The sequence below is a fragment of the Brienomyrus brachyistius genome, chromosome 22, assembly GCF_023856365.1.
Source record: "Brienomyrus brachyistius isolate T26 chromosome 22, BBRACH_0.4, whole genome shotgun sequence".
NCBI lineage: Eukaryota > Metazoa > Chordata > Actinopteri > Osteoglossiformes > Mormyridae > Brienomyrus > Brienomyrus brachyistius.
In genome coordinates, this window is record NC_064554.1 from 6,279,804 (window position 1) to 6,302,623 (window position 22,820).

A 22,820-nucleotide genomic window follows, 5' to 3' on the forward strand; every position below is an offset into this window, starting at 1 on the left:
TTCAGATTACAGCCTCATTTATTCTACTTTTTCCAAATTTTACTTCATTCCCTTTTTTTCCTCCTTGGTTCCTTGCTGGGCTCCTTATCCTCACTCACTTTGCTGCCTCTTTCTGTACGGTTAGGGCTAGAGAAGGAATAAAGTTGGGGACTCATTAGAAAATCACACCGAGTGGAACAAGGCACCATGTCCAAGTCTTCACACGATAACATTCCACCACTGTATCGCCAAGCCTCCTGCCCATTTTCACATGCAGGACAATACTGCCCCATACCTCGAACCTCCAGTTTACATTCCACCATGTCTTCTCCTAGGTCATTGACGGCCTTGCAGGCATAGTTGCCCCCATCAAACAGGCTGGGTTTACGGATGCTGAGGGTCAGCACCCCTTGGTTGTTATGCATGAGGAACTTGGGGTCGTCCCCAATAATCATCCTGTTCTTCATCCAAATGATCTTGGGCTAAAAAACAAAAAGGATGAGTTTCTTTGAGACCTCAGTAACCCCCTAACCCACACGGCGATACACGAGGCGGCTCACCTTGGGGTACCCGCGTACAGAGCAGCTTATTGCAGCAGTATAACCTGCAATGACCGACCTATCTTGCAATGGCTGAGTGAATTTGGGGGATGTCTGCATGTCTTTCTCCTTGTATGGAGGCTTCAGGTAGGCCAGGCCTAAAAAAAATGTGGGTTAGGGATGTAACGGCCGGCATGGGCTTCACCGTGATTCAGCCGCAGAGAGAACTGGAGGAAGTATACCAGTCTTTGCAATGACTGCCGTTTCCTTGCTGAGGCCAGCCTCATCACTCAGCCCACAGATGTTCTCACTGAAGACGCGGAACATGTACTCATTCCCAATGACCAAGTCGGACACGGTGCAGCTGGGACGCCGGTTTTTTTCATACACAGTGAACCACTCCTGCAAACGGAAGTAGTAGAGGGTTGTGGTAAGGACACCCTGAGGGTCCACTGCATGGTGTCACCACAATACCTAAGCTTGGTACTCTGTGAGCGTTCAGGCTGAAATTGAGGATAGAGGTCATTGGAGTCTCCTGTTGGTGCTTCCAGGAAATCTTAGCACCCTTGCCGCCCACCTGTGTTTTCTTGTCGGCCTTCTGAATGATGTAGCCCGTGATCTCACAGTTGCCATCATCTTTAGGGGGCTTCCATTCCAGAGCTGCATTGAAGCCCCACACGTCTGTCACCCTCACTGCTATGGGGGGACCTGGCTTTTCTGTCAGAGGGCAGGTAAACAGAATTAGAGTTGGAAAACAATAGCTAAGATTAGTTATTAGTATTTTAGATGCCTGCTAGCTGTCACATAAAGGTGCACATCTCTGAGAACTGAATGGGATCAGCACGTTTTTTTAGACAGCATAGCGGGAACCCACCCACGACTCGGATTTCAAAGGTGGCCTTGTCTTCCATGTTCTCAATCTGCACTGACAGCGTGTACGTCCCGGAGTGATCCCTCTCAGTAGAGCGAACAAACAGGATGGTGTCCACCTCCGTGGTGCGAACAGATACCTTCTTGGCGTCAAGAGGCTCCCCATCCTTAAACCAGTTGACACTGGGGCGGGGTTTCCCCTGTGACAGAGAGAGAGGTACTGCTTTACAAGAGGATCCTCAGCATTATTCAAAGCCTTGGCCTTCTGAGGGTATGGCAGTCCGTTTTTCCGACAGTTGGCCATAAAAGTGTCAAAAGATTGCTTGTTGTTGAATTGAATTTCCCTATACATGAATGTAGTAACATACTGTCATCTCTGCTGTAACAGGCAGACTAACCTGGAAGGGAATGACCAGGTTAATCTTCTCCCCAACCTTTTTGATATACTTGGTCCTCAGTTGCCGGGGTAGACGGATCCTGGGTTGTTCTGCCAGACAGGAACGGTATGTGAGAACAGAAATAGCAGACAGGAATGGTAGGCAACTTGGTAGGTGTGGGGTCACTGACCAACAATCTCACGGATAGTGACAGGTTGCGCCAAAATGGCTGGGGCACTACGGCCTGCCATATTGACAGCCATCACCCTGAACTCCATCTTCTCTCCTGTGGGCAGGCCACGGACCATAAAGCTGTTCTTATCCACAGGATCCTGGTTGGACTGGACCCACTCAGTATCTGGGAAGGCCAAAAGAAGAGAAGGTGACTCCGGACAGATACAGCTAGAATCACGATGATGCTTAGAATGCCACAGGGGGTGACATTAACATCTGCTGTCAGTCGACATCTAATTTATTCCTCAGCGAACCAATAAAGCAGCCAGCTTAACTAGTATGTGATTGACAGTTGCTTGATAACCACCCTCAGCATGGGTGCCGAAGTTCCCTTCCTCATTCCTAAAGTAACCTTGGCCAGGCTGGTCAAGAAATAAGACAAATTCTTTAATGATAATATCCATGCAGCCAACAGGATTTTAATCCACCTCAGTTAGTCAATCACCAGTTGACTTTCAGACTGTAAAAGAAGTGTCAGGGTCTGTGCTATCCTACACTGCCCTTCAGCTCCAGTGTGCTTAAGTCCCTAGTGTGTTTCCCCTGTTACCTGGACCGCTGCATAGCTCTGTGGGTTGCTTCTCATTTACCTTGTTGTGCTTGGTGTTATTCTGTTCTGCATAGCCTTATGTTCCTAGTCGTCCCTATTGTTGTTAAGTCTTAGTGTTTGTTAGCTTCCCTGGTTCCAGGTCTTGTTAATTATAATTTATTTCTTGTTGTTTCATGGCCTTGTTGATTAGATGTTCACACCTGCCCTTTGTTAATCCTTGTTATCTGCGTATTTAAGTGCCTGCCTTTGTTCATTGCCCTAGTAATTGTGTGAAGTGTCTAATTTATGGTGCTCTGGATTGTCTCTGCCTGCTGCTACCTCGCCTGTTATTTCTTTACTTGTTGTCTAGTCCAGTTCCCATTATGTATTAGTTCCTTCGTGCGATTAGTTAAGTTTTCCAGCTTGTTTTGACCCCTAGTGGTCCTGTTGTTTCGGTGCTTGTCCCTGTGTGTTCCATTTATTCAATAAACCTTTGTTGTTTTAGAGCTGCTAAGTGGCTCGTCACCTCATTTCTACCGGCCCCGTGTCCTGAGTCTGTAGCAAGAAATCAGTTCTGTCCCATGAGTCAGTTTTAGCCCATTTGTGATTCCTACTCAAGAAGTCTGTTTTGAGTCAATGCTGTTCAAGGAGTCATTTTCTAGGCATGAGTCAATGGTAGTACAATCTTAGGAGTCAGGTCTAGTCCAAGAGTCAGTGATTTCCTAAGAGAACATTCAGTAATAGCTTGTAATGCGTCTGTTCCATCCTATGAGTCAGCACTAGCTCACCTCCCTCCTTGCGGTACTCTATGATGTAGCCGTCAAGGCCCCCTGCCCCTATCCTCTCTGGGGGGCGCCACTTCAGCTTGCAGGCACTATCTGTGACATCATCCACCGTGAGGTGAGTTGGCTCACTGGTGGGTGCTGGACACGGTGAGAAGGAAAGAACATGTTTAAGTGTGTGGCTGACACACTCAGAATCAATTATATTTAGCAGATGCTTTTGTCCAAAGAGACATACAATTGAGTCAAATAGCACATTAAAAACAACTGTCAAGGAGTCAACTAGGCATAAGTGCAGCTAGGCTGAGCTTCCAATCAATGCCCGGGTACAAGTGTCAGCAGTATTGGAGCAAGAGCTACCAAACAAAGAAAGTAACTAATTAGACAATTCTAATCAAGTTCTACACTCAGTACGTTTACATGCACACTAAGAAAATAGAATTATTGTGTTAGTCTGACTGAAATCGTACTAAATTGAGTTTCTCAAAGTCGGACTAAGACAGCCATGTAATGCGATTGGGAGTCGATTCACTTCTGCATCGGACTCAAACTGGCCTAGGCGCTCTGCACATGCTCCACGGTTTCTCCCCCTGGGCTTAGACCCGGAAGTGACAGAAGCACCTGGTACACAGAAGAAACGTGTAGCATAGCAGAGGATGTATAGTACGTATGAAATATACAGCGCTGTAAAGCTGTCCAATTCACCGGTCAACTAAAGGGTGCTTTTCCACCACACCAGGTACCGTACTTTTGGTACTTAAAATGGACCAAAAATGCGGTACTTCAAAGTGTTGGTTTCCACTGGCGTAAAAACTGGTACTAAATGCCGAATGACATCACAGCATGAGGCGGGGTATTTCGTACTGAAGAAATGGCTGTAGTAGGACTGGACAATATGAAATATTAATACTAGCATCGCATGTTATGCATCTCCAATACTTACGTCACTAGTCAGCTAGATTAAGATCAGGCTTTTTTTTCCTCCAGTTTGGTATGGATTTTATAGTGCAGGAAGTTTATGTCTCACTAAAACATTTTTATTCTGTTATAGAAAAATAAAACTTAGCAAGTTTTGCAGTTTTAATGATTATTCCTTTTCAAGATTATCAGTATATGTTTAAAAATCAACTTAAAGTTTACCTCCGCAGCTTTTGCATGAGTGCTGCATGCAATCTTCGAGACACTCATAGTCATTTTCATCCTTGCTGTTTAAATCACTCCTAGACGGGTTCATGAGAAATTTATGTTGAACTACTTTTTTGTTTCATAAATACCCCAATATTTATTACAGCAAAATGACATCGCAATATTTGAAAAATTTCCAATACCGTGCTGTCACAGTATATTATACAGAATACTTTATTTCTTGTTATTCTATTCTGATCTTCTTGTATCTGTTCTTCCGACCAGATCGCAATTAAAGCTTGTCTCACTTCATTTGTCAATGCATCCATTATTATTACTTTTATTACTTTTCTATGTCTGTGGTGTAAAAGGTCAACCAGAAAAAACCCAATACTAACCAGCTGAAAGGAGTCATATCGCTACCTATTGTAGCGGAGTCAGACATACTTTGGTCAATAAATCGATTCCCCTCCCATACATGTATACTGGGACAAGGCATAATCCAGCTATAACCGTAGCTCGACTTAGCTGTGCATGTAAACGTACTGACTGAGAACTCTCAGGTAATCTAGTATAGGCTCATAAAGGTGTGCATGGAATAGATGGACCTTTTTACATGAAATGCTTTTAACCAAAGCTTCTCACCAGGATTGCAATGTTGTTATGTAGAAAGTGCCTCATTGAAAGACATTACAGCTGGACCTGTCCTGCAGTACAGACATGCAACCTTCTGGCATCAGTGGACTGCTCTGCATGAACAGGAGAACAGCATCTCTACACACCTATAGGCATGAAGGGCTTGGATGTGCTACTGGCTTGGGAGACACCGATGCCATTGACAGCAAACACCCTCATCTCGTAGAGCACTCCTTCGATCATCTTCTTGGCCTCGTAGGTTGTTGACTCATAGATGTCAAAGTTTAGCTTCGTCCACCGAGATGAGCCCTTCTTCTTCCTCTCCATCAGGTAGCCTGAGGGAGTATATGGCTCTTTTTTCATGATACGTCAGGCTGCTGTATGCATTCACAGCAAATTTCATGTCAGTTGACCAAAGACTGACCAAGGTATAAGCTGTTCAAATTTGATGTAACAGGCAAATGGTTCTGGAAATAAAATATTTGTCTGCCCCTAAGTACGATAGTAAACGATGCGCCAAAATGTCCGCCTCTCCGAGAGCATCCCCTGCGCTTACTTTTCTTACTGTATTTAAAAATATTTAAAAAGTTATTAAATTCCATTCATACTTCTTCAAGCTGTGAAGCTGAGCTACTTCTGCTTTCTGCCATACAGAGGTTTTATGTTTAATCGACAATACTCAGCATTACACTGTAAATACCTTTTACTAGTGAGCCGCCATCAAATTTGGGGGCTTCCCAGGTGATAGTGGCAGTATCCTCCCCCACTCCAATACACTTCACAGCCTCAGGAGGGTCGGGCACGTCTGGGGAGAGAGGAAGGAGAGGTCACCACAGGAAAACATGTGACAGGTGAAATGAAGTCAGGATGAAGACAGTGGGCAGAGGGACACACAAGTACGGACCTACAATCTTGATTGTCAGCTCAGCTTTGTCCTCGCCCGCTGGGTTGTTTACAGTGATGGTGTATTTGCCCCCGTCTTCCCGCTCTGCTCCCTCGATCACAAAGCTGCTCAGTGTCTTCCTGTTATCCACCCTCACACGCCCCTCGGTCTCTGAGATCACCTGTGGAGGGAGCCGGGACAAGAAAGGGCAGGAGAGCCCAGTAGACAGCCCAGGTTATATCCTGTTGCTGTATGCAAGGGATCATCGCAATACTTAGCACAGCTGAGTAAATAGATACTGTAAGTCTCTTTGGATTAAAAAGTCAACGTTCTAATTTCAGAGTTAGTTAAGTGTGGTAAGCTGGTCTATATTTGGAGAGATGAACATTTTCACTATATCTCATAATTACACCGCACTGTTGTAATATAAAGCTAGCAAGACAAAGGAGATATTATCGGGAGATATTAGTGTTCACTGGAGCAGCGGTGACTCTCAGTACCACACTTCCCTTCATCCTGTCCCCTGTAACACAGCTGTGTGACAGTGACACATATCCCAGAACAAGCTGCTATCCATCCAAAAGAGAGGGTTATGTCCTCACCGTGTCTCCTTTCATCCAGCAAACGGTGGGCGCAGGATCTCCGGTGATTTCCACATCCAGACGCAGCTTGTTGCCCGCAACGACAATGATGGTGTTTTTGTTCACCATGTTTCCAGTGGTGTCCAGGTGAATCTTGGGTGGATCTGAGGAGGACAAGGAGATGGGGGAGGCACAGCAGATGAATGAGCTCAGGGAGTAAGAGGGGTCGTTACAAAAAGACACCTGAACAGTGACCTCCACCTACCTTGACGAGGCACGTAGTCAATCTTGATTTCTGGAACAGAAATAGAGATAAAAATGAATGCATTTAGTACGTTTGTACTTTAGGAGCTCATATAGTGCATGGAAATCATTCTTGTGGAGGACTTTTTCTCCGTAACACTGATGGTGTGTGGTTTGCATGCATCACCCTCATCATGCCATTGGACGGACATGGTGTTCAAGAATGACCGCCATTTCACTGCTGTAAACCAAATCCTCTGCCTCACCCAGAAAGTTGAGTTTGGCAGAGAGGGAGAGTGCATATCCTTCCGGCACAAAGGTGTAGTCCCCAGCATCTTCTGGCTTCACGTCATCTATTGTCAGCTTGTGGATCCTGGATGAGTGGGAATGACAACTTACCCACAACTGTCCTGTCAGTATGTAATGGTGGAGCCACGCAGCCTGTAGGCATTTGTATTTTTCTTGGGCTATTCAGAGATCCCCTCTCTCTTTGACTCACCTCCCTATGTGGGCCATCTTGATGCGGTTGTTGGCCTTCACCTCCACACCATCCTTAAACCACTTCCCTGTCACCTTCTCATCGGACACCTCACACTTGAACATGGCCTGCTCAGCCGCCTTCACCGTTAGGTCTGCAATGCTCTGAAGGACCTCCAGCTCCTTGTCTGAGAGACACAGTCACATGACTTTGCTTTTATGTTCTGCCCAACTGGACTGAAATGCAGGCTTTTCTGACAATAGACAAAAGTTAATCAGTAGGCGTTGTCATTCAGAAGCTTAACACATAGTTTAGCAGATGTTTTGTGTAATCATTTATGCTTGCATTTTGATTTGTGTGCCTGACACAAACTTAAAGGTGTATATTCATAAATGGTAATGAAGCAAACAAAATTTTATTTGAGACTGGTATGGAAGACAGAAAATGACAGAAATCTATAGTTTTGATACATGGTAAGGGCATTAAGGAAATACCTTCAACCTCCAGGTCGGCTTTGGATTCCCCCCCATTGGTGAAGACTTGGAACAGTCCTATGTCCTCCTTAGTTGCCTCGTTGATTATTAGCCAGTGCTTCTTCCCGTCTTTCTTAAAGCGATACTTCCCATCTCTTGACAACTCTACGCCATCTTTCATCCTAAAGGCAGGATGAGATTTGCAGTTAGAGGGACAGAGTCACAAACCATCAGGCACAGCCAGGGTTCCACACCTTCCTCACCATTTGACGTTGGCTCCCTCTTCAGACACTTCTACCTCAAACTCCACTTTCTCTCCCACCACCACGTGGACATCATCGAGAAGCTTTGTGATCGTCACAGGGGGCTCTGTGGGTGAGATCGACTGCTGATGAAGGATGCTATCATTAGCCACCTGGTAACCAATCCCAACTCTACGGTTGCAGCTGCTGCTTCCCTGCAGCCCTGTAAACACTTACCCTTGACAAAGACCTCAGAGAAGCTCTTATCTTCCCCAATCACACACTCATAGGCTGCGTCGTCTGCCAGAGTGCATTTGTTGATTGTGAGGGTCCTCTTGTTTCCCATACTCTCAAACACGTACCTGGTAAACGGATGGATCGTGTGACAACAGTGAGAAACAGAAAAGGACAGCAGGGTCTCCCCAGATTGTGAACAGCCCACATACTTGGCAGAAGGTTTAATCTCGGCTCCGTTCTTCAGCCATTTGAGCTGCGCATTAGGATCAGCTACCTCCACAGTGAGTTGGATCTTCTTGCCTTTGTCGACAGAGTAGGCCGTCTCAAGCTTTTTCAGGAAGGCTGCATGTGAGTGACCGCAGAATGATATTGGGTTAATGACTCCACATAACCTACAAAAAGCCATGATATGGTGTGTATTCGCGTCATGGAAGCCCTGGCCTGGTTTTATTCCCTATAAGTACTCTGAGAGCTCTCACCATCACACTTCTTTGGCTCTACTTTCATCTTCTTCAGTCGTTTCAGCAGGCCCCTGAGGTCTGTAATTCCGTATTGGAAAGCTATCTTTTCATAGTCACAAGGCTTCGCATCCTTTAGAATGTTCCACACATCCACGTCCTCTTTAGGTTCCTCCTGCTTTACCTCCCTGAGGGTTTTATGAATAAGCATAAGCAGTTTTAGAGGCCAGGGAACCGGTAGCAGCAATTCAAGGCTACTATGTTAAGCCAATGCTATTGTTTTACTAGCAGTCTTGGTTTTATCCAAAGCAATTTACATGTCTCACAGTTATTCCCATCCATACAGCTCCATATGTATGCAACAGACGGCTGCTACTGATACTTGGATGAGCAATATTCAGTTTGTGAGTCTGTATCTTCCATGACTCTGCTCGCTTGTATGTTTGGGACTTTCATTGGTGCCTTGCAGTTTAAGTGACATGTGAGTGTCTGCAGCTTTCTGAACACCACTGGCAGCTCGACCTCAAAAGAAGCAACACTCTCTCGTACCTTTTCTTGAGTAAAACACTGAAGTCCAGTTCCCCTTCATCCTCTCCAGCCTCACCCCTATAAGTGGATGGAGAAAGTGACAGCATGAAACTGCTACAGATCGATGTGCACAGAGGTACATTGTGAACAACACTCACGATCTTTTAAATGCTGCCAGAATGTTTGCTTGTTGCTCCTCTTGGGCAGCTGAAAAGAAATAAAAACAAAAGTGAAACTGTGTTTCTCAAAGAAACATCACTGGTCTGGCTGTAGTGTCGCCTGCTCACCTTCCACAGTGATGTCGAATGTGCAGCTGTCACACTTGTCCTTGGAAAGCACCTCACACCTGTAGCCACCTGCATCTGCATCCACCACCTTGACAATCTTCATCTCATAGGTATAGATCTGTAATGGGCCAGAGGAGACTGTGTGTACAGGACACATGGTAGCATGTGAGATGTCATGATGAGTGCACACGGGCACACACCTTGGTGTTCCTGTCGTAGGTCTCCTTGAACTGTAGATGCTTCCCCGCCTTGCTGCCAAGGTCCATCCACTTCCCCTTCAACCACTTGATGGCAGGTTTCTTCAACAGGTTGGAAGAGTCCACTTTGGCTATAAATGTGATGTCTTTCCCTAGGAGAAACATCCCATATCACCTTATAAGTCTAACTGACGTAAACGTATATGCTTCACAGCCTTCCATATTCCTTAAGCACTCACCTTTGATGGCGACAGTGGTCTCAGGTCTTTCCACAAAGAGGCCTGTGAGCTCTGTCTGCTCTGGCTCCGCCCCTGGAGTGGGCTCTGTGGGTGATGGACAGTGAGAACAAGGCAAGCATAAGATGTGTATCCACTTACTGCTTCCTTTCCCGATCCTGTCCTATTGTGGTGACCATAGCATTTATTTTGAATAATCAAGTACAGGTATTATACGTGCGTATAACATGTATACGATAAGAAGCATAATGAGGAGTGGAAAGGAAGGTGTCTTACCATGTGGAGGAAGTTCTGTATAAGGGAGAGATAAACAGCAAAAGGAACCGATTAGCCTCTGTGTCAGTGTCAATAGCCACTGTGTCTGTGTCATTAGCTGTGTGTCTGTGTCATTAGCTACATATCTGTGTCGTTTGCTATTTAAATGTGTCAATAGCTATATGTTTGTGTCATTAGTCCCTACAGGGATCCTCTGACTCTTGTGTGTCCATGGCAAAGTGCTTTGATTGAGGAAGAAACGTTTTTCGATATCATGTGCGCCGTAAAAATTGCATTGAAATGTCGGTCGGCATTTGCCATGGTGTTGACCCCTGAGTTCCTGTGTCAGCAACATTAGTTTCCGTGTCTAGGTTGTTCCACCCTGTGAAGGAATATAGAGACAGACAGAGGTGCGAGTGCTGCCCCCTGAATGCTGTGCATTTGTTCAATATCTAAATGTTTACCAGAGAAAATAACAAGCAGTTGTATTGAATACAAATATACAGCAAACACAGAGTAGCACTAATGCCTCTTCTAAATTCTCTGTGTTGGAGTTTTGAATGTATGTGCAGGAGGACAGTCGACTGCAGGTGAGACGCATCTTTGTTGTAATGCGCAGCTATGTGTCCACTGGCATGCAGATCACTGTGTCATCCCACTTGTCGTGCCACCAGAAAAGACATAGGTGAGGACAAAGGGGACCTTTGTGTTTCTGGGTGACTGGCACACTAACTCAGTGACACACAGAGTGGTTGAGTGACAGGGTGACAGGGTGACACACAAAAGGGAAAAGAAGTGCTTGTTGTATTGTGTTTTGATACTAGCACGAGTCCTTCTCATGATATCGTGTGAAGAACTTGTTTTAATGTTTGAGGGACTCGTGCTGATGTGGGAGGGAGTTACGCTACTGTGGGAGAGCCTCATGTTAACATGGGAGAGGCTAACATGGGAGGGACTCATATTAATGTGCAAGGGATTTCAGCTAATGTGGGAGAGACCCATGCTAATGTGGGAGAAACCCATGGTAATATGGGAGAGACCCATGGTAATGTGGGAGAGACTCATGCTAATGTTGGAGAGACCCATGGTAATGTGGGAGAGACGCATGCTAATGTTGGAGAGACCGATGCTAATGTGTGAGAGACCCATGGTAATGTGGGAGAGACTCATGCTAATGTGGGAGAGACTCATGCTTACATGGAAGAGACTTGTGTTAATGTGGTAGACACTTATGCTAATGTTGGAGGGACTCATGCTAACTTGGAAGAGGCTCATGCTAATGTGGAAAAGAATTGTGCTAATGTGGAAGACACTCCTGTTAATGTGGGACAAACTCATGCTAGTCTGAGAGGGACTCATGCTAACTTAGAAAAATCTTATACTGAGGTGGGAAAGACTTGTGCTACTGTGGAAGACGCTTGTGCTAATGTGGGAGAGACTCTTGCTAATGTGGTAAGGACCTTCGCTATTGTGGAAGAGACTTGTGCTGATCTGGAGGAGATTCATGTTAATGTCGGAAAGACTCAGACCAACATGAAAGAAACTTGTGTTAAAGTAAGAGAGACTTATGCTAACATGGGAAGGATTCTTGCTAACGTGACAGCGACTCATGCTAATCTAAGAGAGGCTTATGCTAATGTGAGCCATTTCAGGAAGTGTTTGAAAATGATTCAAGACCAGATGGTTCAACACAGAAAAACCGAACCTCGACATGAACGTGGGCACACTGTGACCAATGCATACACTGTGACCAATGCATACACTGTGACCAATGCATACAGTGTGACCAATGCATACAGATGTAGCCGCTTGAATTTTCCCCCGTTTCCATGATGGGACCTTGGCTGGTCCTTGGCTGGTCCTTGGCTGGCCCCTGCTGGGTCCTTGACTATAATGAGATCCCCCATGATGATGTAATGAACAAGGGGGGCGGCATGATCCGCCCCTTGCCTCTCCGTGTGTAAAGTACTTGCAATTATTTATCCATCCACCAGGGGGAGCAGTGATTATGAAAGCTGAAGTGATTTACCTGAAATCAGGTACAATACCTGATTTCAGGTATCTTAACTTCACTACAAAAAATGAAAATTTAAGCTTTTCTTATATTTAGACAAAATTCCAGTTTGATTAATAAACTGACTACACTGCAATAAATGGCCTGTGAAATTTAAGAAATTGTTTCTGTTGTGAGGCAAAGATGGATCAAAATGTGTTTTAGTTAGTTTATTGATGAAATTAGGATTTTGTATTTTACTTCACCTTTTGGAGATGAGGTGGACCCAAGATGTGTGCAGTATAATAATTACAGACCTAAACAAACTAATAAGATTGATATTGTCAGGCAATGAGGGACAGTGTGATATGAAAATTAAACAGATTTAAAGCTTGTTTGGCACATGATGAAATACTTCATCTGCAAGGAGGCCAAGCCAGGTACAAAGCAGCAGCGTGTCCAAGCAATAGAGTTATTTTGGGAGAGGAGAGTGACCCAAGATGTGTGTAACAGACTAATTACAGGCCTAAACAAAGTAATAATGTTGATTGTGGAGAATAAAGGTGGACAAGGTAGAAAATGAAAAATAAAAAAACATATGGTTCTGTACTGTGCTTGAATAAAACAGACACATTCCTTAGTGTGTTCTGTCTTTCTGTCTGGCTAACAGTCTGAAAGGCTGCTGATGGCTGCATAATCACGGGGTGGGGGTGGGGTGGGGGGCAGTCACAATGACGTGTGAATGTGTCATTAACTTCTCTGCTTGGCCACAATGAAAACAGATATGTTTGCAAGGGATCAAGGGGAGGTTGTTTTCTTAAGCTAAGAACACTGAACCAATGGTCAAGCAGGGTGGTGGTAGTATCATGCTGTTTTGCTGACAGTACTTTACGTCACTACATTGCACAAACAGGATGGAATGATGAAGTAGCACTGGATAGATAGGTTGGGAATTTTTTGTCATAGTACCAGACTCAAAAAGAGGAACATAAAAGAAACATAGCATAATAAGTATTTACTGTGACCCTTTGGAGTCTGAGGCCTCTCACCCACTTTCAAAGTAGTCTGACATGCCTTAACATTTTACAGTTTTTCTGAATTGCTAAAACACATTTCCTAAAATCTCCTCTCCTTTAATCAAACCACTAAGCACAAACCCTAAAATTCAAGCTAAACTCACAAAAAAATGAAAACACTACCAGTCAAAATAGGTTTTGGCATGTAAATTAGAAACTGTAAGACTATAATAAAAAAGTATGGTCATCTACTATGACTGATAACTAATATGTAATGTTTGACATATTCAGTACTCCAGAAAAGTTACTGTAAAGAACAAAGCCAAAAAATAAACAAATGAGAGGCATATTACAGTAAAATGTTGTGCAACTGCCTAGCCAGATTCACGGAAAGAAAGAATCCTCTGTGTGACCCATTTGTAATTTGACGTCGAAATTCCACTCCTATTCACCTATGGCACATATTCTATGTTCTAGTCACTCTTTGGCTTCTTCAAATGTTTATAAATGCGTGTGAACAGTTTTGAGTCATTGTGTTTAAATGACTACTGTGTGCTGGCTGCGCTTAACCTCTGTGGCCTGTGTTTTCTATTTTGCATCAAAATTCACCATAACTCAAAATGTGTTTTGATGAATGAGAATGTGTTTCGAGTTTTGCAAAAAGGGTCACTCAAATCTGCAAATTGTGTCTAACTAGGTGAGCATGGTTTAAATTTCTGCCAAGTGATTGATTCAATGACATTTGGCAATTGGCATGCAGTTTTGTTCCCAAAATGATTTCTAATATTTCAGCAATTCAGAAAAACTGCAAAATATTTCACTTATCTAAACAATATTTATCCCAAAGTGCTACAAATGCTTTTATTCAGCACAAACTCAGCACCAATAATCTGAGATCATTTTGAATGTGATTATTCTATTTTTTTGTTAAAATCTACTTTAAACATACACTTTTTGAAACCTATTTTCAGTGGTGCTGACAAATTGTAAAAAATCACATAAACATTTCTAGCCAAGACATAGAGGCTGGCTGCACAAAGGTGAATGAGACATTCAAAGAATTGTGTGAGGTTTGATTACTAAAGTGTTACAACTTTGAAGTGACTTTGGAGTCACCACACCTTTGCATACTATCAATGGCCCATCCGTCTGGAATGTGGTCAAATATTCAGCCAGAATTATGCCAGAGGCTTGCTAATGGCTACCAAAAGATTCTGGTTGATACCTGTTGTACTTGTGTATGTAAACTTGTGACCACAGCTAAAATATGTTTTTGTAAAGAAAGCGCCATTTCATGGTAACACCCTGCAAGTTAATAAATGGGCGGGTTTAGATGAGAATTTAGGTACACCCCCAGAAGGAGGGGGGCTACTCTCTTTGGCTGGCTTTTGGCAGGGAGCCGGCTGGGAGGGGAAAATTGAAGTGGCTGCATCTGTACAGTGTGACCAATGCATACACTGTGACCAGTGCATACAGTGTGACCAATGCATACAGTGTGAACAATGCATACACTGTGACCAAATGCATACAGTGTGACCAATGCGTACCCTGTGACCAATGCATACAGTGTGATCAATGCATACAGTGTGACCAATGCATACAGTGGGACCGTATGCATACACCCAGGGTGAACACACGTCCACAGGCTCCCGGGCTCACTCCGCCAGCCTGACAATCACTTACCGTCATCTGCGGTGCTCGCTTCTGACAATTAAACAACAGGGGTTCAATTAGAGGGGCGGCATGGGAACCCGGTGTGATAGCTGATACCGTGATAACGTCACAGGGCTCTCGCACATACTTAGGGTGGGATTAATGCATAGGTACCAGTGCATATCAGAACCCCACTCCAGCTCAGGAAAAATGGACCAGTCAGTTAAATCCGCAACACCCGAATGTCTGTACCAGTGTTAACCTCGGGCCCCCATATAAGGTAATCCGCCCCTGCACACACTCACACACATGCAAAGCTCTAGATATATGTGCTAGTAAAATGCTAATAAGACACTGGAAACTATGTGACAGCATGTGGTCCTGCTAAATGGAGAATCAGGGGGCCTCTGCTTTCAGCTCTTTGAGTTTAAACAGTATAAAACATCAGGATTTAAATAGCCGGACCTCTGCTCTAAAGTGAGGCATGGGTGGCACTGTCTGTCAGCTGAATGAGTCTGAGTCTGGGAGTGCAAAGCACGCAGAAACAGACAGCTTACAACTCACTGTATGCTTATGCCCCCTATGACAACACAAACAGGACTTCTTCTATTAAACCAGATGTCCAACACTGCAGCCTTGTTTTCATTCTTAAAGCACGGCAATGTACACTGGCAGTCACTTATTCCACTCAACACGTAAGAGAAATGTGCTTCATCAGTGACGGCATCTGCTTAGGGAAACCCACTTGTTTTGGTTAGTGACTAAGCAGCACCCAGTACTGCAAACACATATCGAAGGTATATAGTTGTTATCAGCTCACAAAAGCATTTTATGTGCTGCTGAGTCAGGTCACATATTTTTTGTTGGAGTATAACCCAACACGTACAAATACACACGCACGCCCACACACACAGACACCCAAGCTATTACAGACATACAGCCCAACTGAGGATCACACTTGGCTTGTACTATGGGGCTGGTTGACCAGCTGATAATGGGGGCACACACACAGGCACATGATACCCTCAGAGCAGGGGCGAATACACACTGAGATAACCTCACACCCGGAGCAGATGCACAGTGAGATACCCTCACAGCTGGGGCAGATACGCACTGAGATATCCTCACATCTGGGGTAGATACATACCGAGATACCCTCACAGCTGGGGCAGATGCACACTGAGATACCCTCACAGCTGCGGCAGATACGCACTGAGATACCCTCACAGCTGGGGCAGATACACACCGAGATACCCTCACAGCTGGGGCAGATATGCACACAGATACCCTCACAGCTGGGGCAGATACACACCGAGATACCCTCACAGCTGGGGCAGATACACACTGAGATACCCTCACAGCTGCGGCAGATACGCACTGAGATACCCTCACAGCTGGGGCAGATACACACCGAGATACCCTCACAGCTGGGGCAGATACGCACCGAGATACCCTCACAGCCGGGGCAGATATGCACACAGATACCCTCACAGCCAGGACAGATACGCACCGAGATACCCTCACAGGTGGGGCAGATACGCACCAAGATACCCTCACAGCTGGGGCAGATACACACTGAGATACCCTCACAGCCAGGGCAGATACACACCGAAATACCCTCACAGCACCATACGCACTGAGACACCATCACAACTGGGGTAGACACACACTAAAATACCATCACAGCCAGATATGCACCAAGATACCCTCATAGCTGGGGTAGATACGCACTAAGACACCATCACAACTGGGGTAGATATACACTAAGATACCATCAGAGCCAGATACGCACCAAGATATTCTCATAGCTGGGGCAAATACGCACTGATTTTAACATAAACGGCAAAAAGTGGGCAAAACTGTGAAATGTTGAAAATACGACTAAAACCGTAACCACGCTCAGTCACATGCCCACAGAAATAACTTTTCTGTGATTGATCAGTCAGTGTCCTTACCATCCACCTCTGGGGGCTTAACTGAACAGAGCAGAAAGAAAGGTGTTACTTTGGATAAACTATAAAGAGGATGGCAGATACATAGGCATGCACCCGCCCACGGACACACACACAAACATCCCCTCACACACAGACTTGTACCCATATCTCTGTGGGGACTGTCCATTCTTTTGTGTGGGCAAAACCCTAATCCAAACAATGACAACTTTAACCCCCTACCCAGTCTTAACCTTAACCATAAGTAGCCAAACAAAATTCTTTGCAATCACAGATTTTTATAAAATTGAATTTCCCCTTAGAGGGACCGAAAAAAAGTGGTCCCCACGATGTCAAAATAACAGCTTTTTATCACATTGTGGGGACAAATGTAACGCACACCTGGACCACACACTCGCAGGCACAGACATACACCCACAGACACATACAGTTATACACACACACCCCTACACATATACACACAGACACACGGCCATACACAGACACACTCAGACATACACACACACCCCTACACACAGGCACACAGACAGACACACCCACAGAGGCACACCAACATAGATTCGGCTCACCCTCTGGTTTCGGGCCTGAAGAAAAAAAAAGAAGCAAATGATTAGTGTGGAACATGGTAACAGCACAGCTCACCTGTGCTCAGCCATTTTAAAAATTCACTTTGCTTTGCTACCTGTCATGTCTAGAACTTACCAGCAGGTGGTGCTGCAGCCTTGTCTTTCTTAGCCGCTGGGGAGGAAAAAAGACAAAGAAACCATTTAGGATATATAAAACATGGGTGAGACCTCCTGTGATCCACCCTGAAATAGCTCTCAAGCCTCCCAGAGCTCCGAAGCAATAGCAAAGTAGCGTAGCTGGAATAAGGGGGAGTGGTCCCATGTGACTCCTCCCACTTGTAACCATAACCCTCCTAGGGCCACCTCCAGTCCTTCACCAGCAGCAGTGTGACAATTAAGGACTTAGAGTTATGACTAACAATACAAATTCACACAAATCATAATGAATAAGCAGCCAGCAGCTCAGTTTGCTCAAGGCGACGTGAGGATCCCTGAGTAGATCCTCTTCTGCTAGCAAGCGTTAAATCAGTACCCTGAAGTTCTCAGATCCCTATCAAGGTGACGTGAGGATCCCTGAGTAGATCCTCTTCTGCTAGCAAGCGTTAAATCAGTACCCTGAAGTTCTCAGATCCCTATCAAGGTGACGTGAGGATCCCTGAGTAGATCCTCTTCTGCTAGCAAGCGCTAAATCAGTACCCTGAAGTTCTCAGATCCCTATCAAGGTGACGTGAGGATCCCTGAGTAGATCCTCTTCTGCTAGCAAGCGTTAAATCAGTACCCTGAAGTTCTCAGATCCCTATCAAGGCCACGTGAGGATCCCTGAGTAGATCCTCTTCTGCTAGCAAGCGTTAAATCAGTACCCTGAAGTTCTCAGATCCCTATCAAGGTGACGTGAGGATCCCTGAGTAGATCCTCTTCTCCTAGCAAGCATTAAATCAGTACCCTGAAGCTCTCAGATCCCCATGAACGTGACCAGCAGTGCTCTCTGTCTGTCCCCCTCCTCCCCCCCGGCTCGTCCCATCCACTCTAGCGCTCCTCTCAGCTCGGAATGCCATCCTCTACTTGATGACAGAAGGTCTCCTTCTGCACCCAAGTCTTACATGACTGACCTCTGTATCATTTACCCCTCTGGTCCTCAGCTCGGGCCCACCCTCTCTCTCTCTTGCTGTGAGAGACATCTCCCCATCGCTCTGCCTCCCTCTCCTGCAGCACCTGCCCCAGTCACAAGGGGCTCATTTCCAAATCCCCCGGAATGAAGGAGACAAGAGTCTATTAGGCCTGAGGATCCTCTGCGATGGGAATCAAAGCCGCAGCAGAGCACAGACCCTGAATTTGGGGTGGGGGCTATATTTACCAAACAGACTGCGAGATACTGTGTGAATGAATTCCCTTCCCTCACTCGCACCTTCCACCCTATATATAGACGGAGGTCTAGTTTATTTCTTTGTCTAAATTTAAACCATACTGCTCCAAATATGGAAGATTTTATATCCGCTTCAGTCCAATGGCAGCATTAACCAAAAATGCCCGGGCAGGCATGCCCTGCTCCTTCCCAAACACGGCACTAACTCCACTCAGGAACATGCAGTAAACATGCCGCACACGGACATGGTTGGGGAGCCAGCTTGCCGTTCCATTTACATTTCAGCTGACTCTCAATCACCATTATACTGAACGTTTCTATTTAGCTGCTTAGCTGATGATTTTATTCTAAGTAATTAACAGCTCAGCCATTTATAAATACGACCAATTTAATGGAAATAATTTAATGACAGTTTCTTTCTGATGGGTTAAACAGGAGCAGCCCCGCAACAGGGAAGGAAACAAGTTACAAAATGTAATAAATTATCATAACACTCAGATCCCTGAAACTCTGAGTGATTCACCCAGAACAGCTTTAACTAGCTATTGGTTTCATCTTATTGTTAATATAATGTATTGTGCACAGAGTCTCTTATTTATACTTCATGTAAGGTGACCTTTAGAGTCCTAAAAGGTACCCGTAAATAAAAATTATTAATATTATTATTATTATTATTATTATTGTTGTTAGTGTTAGTGTTATTGGCTATTTCTGGGCTACATGTTTCAGGGATACAATAATTTTTCACAAAAACATTTCACACCTGCAGTAGCTGTATACCTCTAGAATAAACAGTCAGAATGTATGTCTGAGTACATATCTCTAAACACTCAAAGTACACGTCTGAGTGCATATCCCTAAACACTCAAAGTACACGTCTGAGTACATATCTCTAAACACTCAAAGTACACGTCTGAGTACATATCCCTAAACACTCAAAGTACACGTCTGAGTACATATCCCTAAACACTCAAAGTACACGTCTGAGTACATATCTCTAAACACTCAAAGTACACGTCTGAGTACATATCCCTAAACACTCAAAGTACACGTCTGAGTACATATCCCTAAACACTCAAAGTACACGTCTGAGTACATATCCCTTAACACTCAAAGTACATGTCGGAGTATGTATCTATAAACTATCGGAGTGAAGTCTGAGTATTTATCTCTAAACAGCTAGAGTCTCTGCAATGTCACATTTAAACATAACAGTCTACCTGAGAGTGTGTAGATGCTTAGAGCGTACCTGTGAGTGTGTAAATGCTTATAATGTACCTGTGAGTGTGTAGATGCTTAGAGCGTACCTGTGAGTGTGTAGATGCTTAGAGTGTACCAGAGAATATGTTGATGCTTAGAGTGTACCTGTGAGTGCGTAGATGCTTAGAGTGTACCTGTGAGTGTGTAGATGCTTAGAGTCTACCTGTGAGTGTGTAGATGCTTAGAGTGTACCTGTGAGTGTGTAGATGCTTATAATGTACCTGTGAGTGTGTAGATGCTTAGAGCGTACTTGTGAGTGTGTAGATGCTTAGAGTGTACCTGTGAGTGTGTAGATGCTTATAACGTACCTGTGAGTGTATAGATGCTTAGAGTGTACCTGTGAGTGTGTAGATGCTTATAATGTACCTGTGAGTGTGTAGATGCTTAGAGCGTACTTGTGAGTGTGTAGATGCTTAGAGTGTACCTGTGAGTGTGTAGATGCTTATAATGTACCTGTAAGTGTGTATTACTTATAACGTACCTGTGAGTGTATAGATGCTTAGAGTGTACCTGTGAGTGTGTAGATGCTTAGAGTGTACCTGTGAGTGTGTAGATGCTTAGAGTGTACCTGTGAGTGTGAAGATGCTTAGAGTGTACCTGTGAGTGTGTAGATTCTTAGAGTCTACCTGTGAGAGTGTAGATGCTTAGCGTGTACCTGTGAGTGTGTAGATGCTTAGAGTGTACCAGAGAGTGTGTAGATGCTTAGAGTCTACCTGTGAGTGTGTAGATGCTTAGAGTGTACCTGTGAGTGTGTAGATGCTTATAACGTACCTGTGAGTGTATAGATGCTTAGAGTGTACCTGTGAGTGTGTAGATGCTTAGAGTGTACCTGTGAGTGTGAGCTTCCTTCCTACTCATACAAACACACCTATGGTTGCAAAAGCAGGATCAGGTTTCTCCATAAACAGCATTTCTGCCACTACTGCTCTGCCATCTGAGAGAGCAGATGCCTGGCTATAGGTGCACAGACACACCCCCCGCATTTCATCTTTCCGGCAAACCCTGACACTCTCCTCATGACCGCAGTCTATTCCTGCCTATGACCTTTCTGAACTCTCTTTTTTCATATATTCATTACACTAATTGGCATGAAGTATGAAAACAGCAGACACCTCCAGAGCTTTACAGTGTCACTGCAGTCAAGTCTTATCAGAACGACAGGTTAACAGATTAAAATAGCAGGTAGTGAGTGTCATATCGCCTTATGAAGGCTCACATCCTTCTCTCCCGGACAGCTCACATTGTCTTATGAATTCTCACATCGCCTTAGGAAGGCCTACATCGTTCTCTCGGACAGGTTACATTGCCTTATGCAGGCTAGTGGGCCTGGTGGCATAGACACTCTCACAGCACCAGGGTAACAACACAGGTTGCCGTGAGGCCTGTGATAACGACTGATAGGCACAGTGGCTATTTTTAACCCGAGCATGTGGACCAGCACTGGTGGAATCCAGGACCCTGGCTGCTTTTCAGGCGGGTGTAGTCAAGTCTGATGGAGTTTCACCAAAGATGTTTTTGGCAGCTCCGGGGTACAGTTAAGCTCTCATGTGTCTTACCTTCACGGCTGTATTTGATCGTTGATATGATTTACGGATTGTTGACATATAGGACTTTGCAAATGAGAATTGGCTGAGCTGTAGTTAGGTGTGGAGAGAAGGCGGGACCAGCAGTGAAAAGATTATTATAACTGCAGAGTGAAAGACAGGAAATAAATGAAAGTGCATGAGGGAGATGGAGGGCACTCGCAGATGAGGAAGGGAGGAATAAAGGAGAAAGGGAAAGGGGGAACGTGTCTGGGAGAGGAGGAGGAGATGGGTCACTCTCAGACAAGGGGGAGGAAGAGAGACATGGAGGAGAAAAGCGAAGGAGGAGCATGTCTGGGAAGTAAGAATGAATGGGTAAGAAAGGGAACTGCTGGTGAATGACGCCTGTTCATGCAGATCCTGAACCTGCACTACAATAATATCACACTATAGCTCTGCATCCCACGGCTGCATAATGGGTTTCATTTGATTGAAGGCAGGCTGTTCAAATAGAAATTTTAAAGCATTATAATGATGTCAGATGCTCTCACAGTCTGATTAAATCACAGCAACATGGAGTAGAGAAAAACTAGGAAAATGGCAAGTTCTGGAAAGCAACGGAAAATTCTGGAACGATACTAAATGAGAGGATAGAATGAATCCCAAATACTGTTTGGGACTTATTGAAATATCATGACATCATCTGATATGTCAGGATAAAATGTCAGAGAGAGAGGGGGGTGGATGGATGGAAAGAGAAATGTTACATTGTCAGGGGAAGACAGAGAGAGAAGGTCACTTATTTGCACAGGAGAAACAGGAAGTAGATGACTGATTCCTGCATTCAGAGATGGAGAGATAAGGAACAGAAGAAGAGTGACAGGTACAGAAAGACAAGACACCATGAGTTAAGCAATAGAGGCTCTGCACAATGACATTTACCTTCAAATAGTTACTTCAAAATTAATCCAGATATTTTTCGAACTATAATGAGTCAAATCACACTTGTTTTCTACTTGCTCTTAATAACAAAACTAAGAGCATTGTTACCTCCGGTACACCAGGGGGCCTAGCATCAAGTTCCTCTCCTTCTTACATTCCTCTGGAATGCCTCCCACAGCTGTCTCGGTACCTATGAAAATGTGTGCCAGGTCTCCCGGCAAACCGCTTGCATAGCTTAATTCTCATACTTAAGATACTTTTAAGCAATTCATTTGTATTATGAAAGCATGTGTGAGCTGATGGGGCACAGATGGGCCAGACCGCCTGGAGGTTTACAGATAAATCAGCACATTTGGAGCCTCGTGCAGGGACTGGCTCAGTGGGAC

General features: G+C 44.6%; 2 protein-coding genes across 3 annotated transcripts in view; one reads left to right on the forward strand and one right to left on the reverse strand.

Moving 5' to 3' along the window:
• mybpc2a (myosin binding protein Ca) overlaps positions 1 to 22,820 on the reverse strand; it is a 25,112-nt gene continuing 2,292 nt past the window's right edge. Inside the window, exons 2-32 of the mRNA XM_048991337.1 lie at positions 17,483 to 17,518; positions 17,350 to 17,364; positions 16,784 to 16,804; positions 14,859 to 14,879; positions 10,188 to 10,202; positions 9,915 to 9,998; positions 9,679 to 9,827; positions 9,479 to 9,596; positions 9,350 to 9,398; positions 9,213 to 9,269; positions 8,685 to 8,851; positions 8,415 to 8,547; positions 8,206 to 8,330; positions 7,990 to 8,095; positions 7,748 to 7,908; positions 7,275 to 7,440; positions 7,042 to 7,148; positions 6,798 to 6,827; positions 6,554 to 6,696; positions 5,973 to 6,132; positions 5,769 to 5,873; positions 5,215 to 5,403; positions 3,314 to 3,448; positions 1,956 to 2,123; positions 1,787 to 1,875; positions 1,393 to 1,588; positions 1,096 to 1,235; positions 761 to 920; positions 540 to 676; positions 275 to 461; positions 1 to 126 (exon numbers count right to left, since the gene is read on the reverse strand). Of these exons, the coding sequence (XP_048847294.1) occupies positions 95 to 126; positions 275 to 461; positions 540 to 676; positions 761 to 920; positions 1,096 to 1,235; positions 1,393 to 1,588; positions 1,787 to 1,875; positions 1,956 to 2,123; positions 3,314 to 3,448; positions 5,215 to 5,403; positions 5,769 to 5,873; positions 5,973 to 6,132; positions 6,554 to 6,696; positions 6,798 to 6,827; positions 7,042 to 7,148; positions 7,275 to 7,440; positions 7,748 to 7,908; positions 7,990 to 8,095; positions 8,206 to 8,330; positions 8,415 to 8,547; positions 8,685 to 8,851; positions 9,213 to 9,269; positions 9,350 to 9,398; positions 9,479 to 9,596; positions 9,679 to 9,827; positions 9,915 to 9,998; positions 10,188 to 10,202; positions 14,859 to 14,879; positions 16,784 to 16,804; positions 17,350 to 17,364; positions 17,483 to 17,518 (3,401 nt within the window). The 3' untranslated portion in view covers positions 1 to 94. The remainder of the gene's footprint in view (positions 127 to 274; positions 462 to 539; positions 677 to 760; positions 921 to 1,095; positions 1,236 to 1,392; positions 1,589 to 1,786; positions 1,876 to 1,955; positions 2,124 to 3,313; positions 3,449 to 5,214; positions 5,404 to 5,768; positions 5,874 to 5,972; positions 6,133 to 6,553; positions 6,697 to 6,797; positions 6,828 to 7,041; positions 7,149 to 7,274; positions 7,441 to 7,747; positions 7,909 to 7,989; positions 8,096 to 8,205; positions 8,331 to 8,414; positions 8,548 to 8,684; positions 8,852 to 9,212; positions 9,270 to 9,349; positions 9,399 to 9,478; positions 9,597 to 9,678; positions 9,828 to 9,914; positions 9,999 to 10,187; positions 10,203 to 14,858; positions 14,880 to 16,783; positions 16,805 to 17,349; positions 17,365 to 17,482; positions 17,519 to 22,820) is intronic.
• Positions 21,702 to 22,820, forward strand: part of emc10 (ER membrane protein complex subunit 10) — a 12,518-nt gene continuing 11,399 nt past the window's right edge. For both annotated transcript variants that reach the window (XM_048991339.1, XM_048991338.1), the window contains exon 1: positions 21,702 to 21,867. In XM_048991339.1, coding sequence (XP_048847296.1) covers positions 21,718 to 21,867 — 150 coding nt within the window. In that variant the 5' untranslated portion in view covers positions 21,702 to 21,717. The remainder of the gene's footprint in view (positions 21,868 to 22,820) is intronic.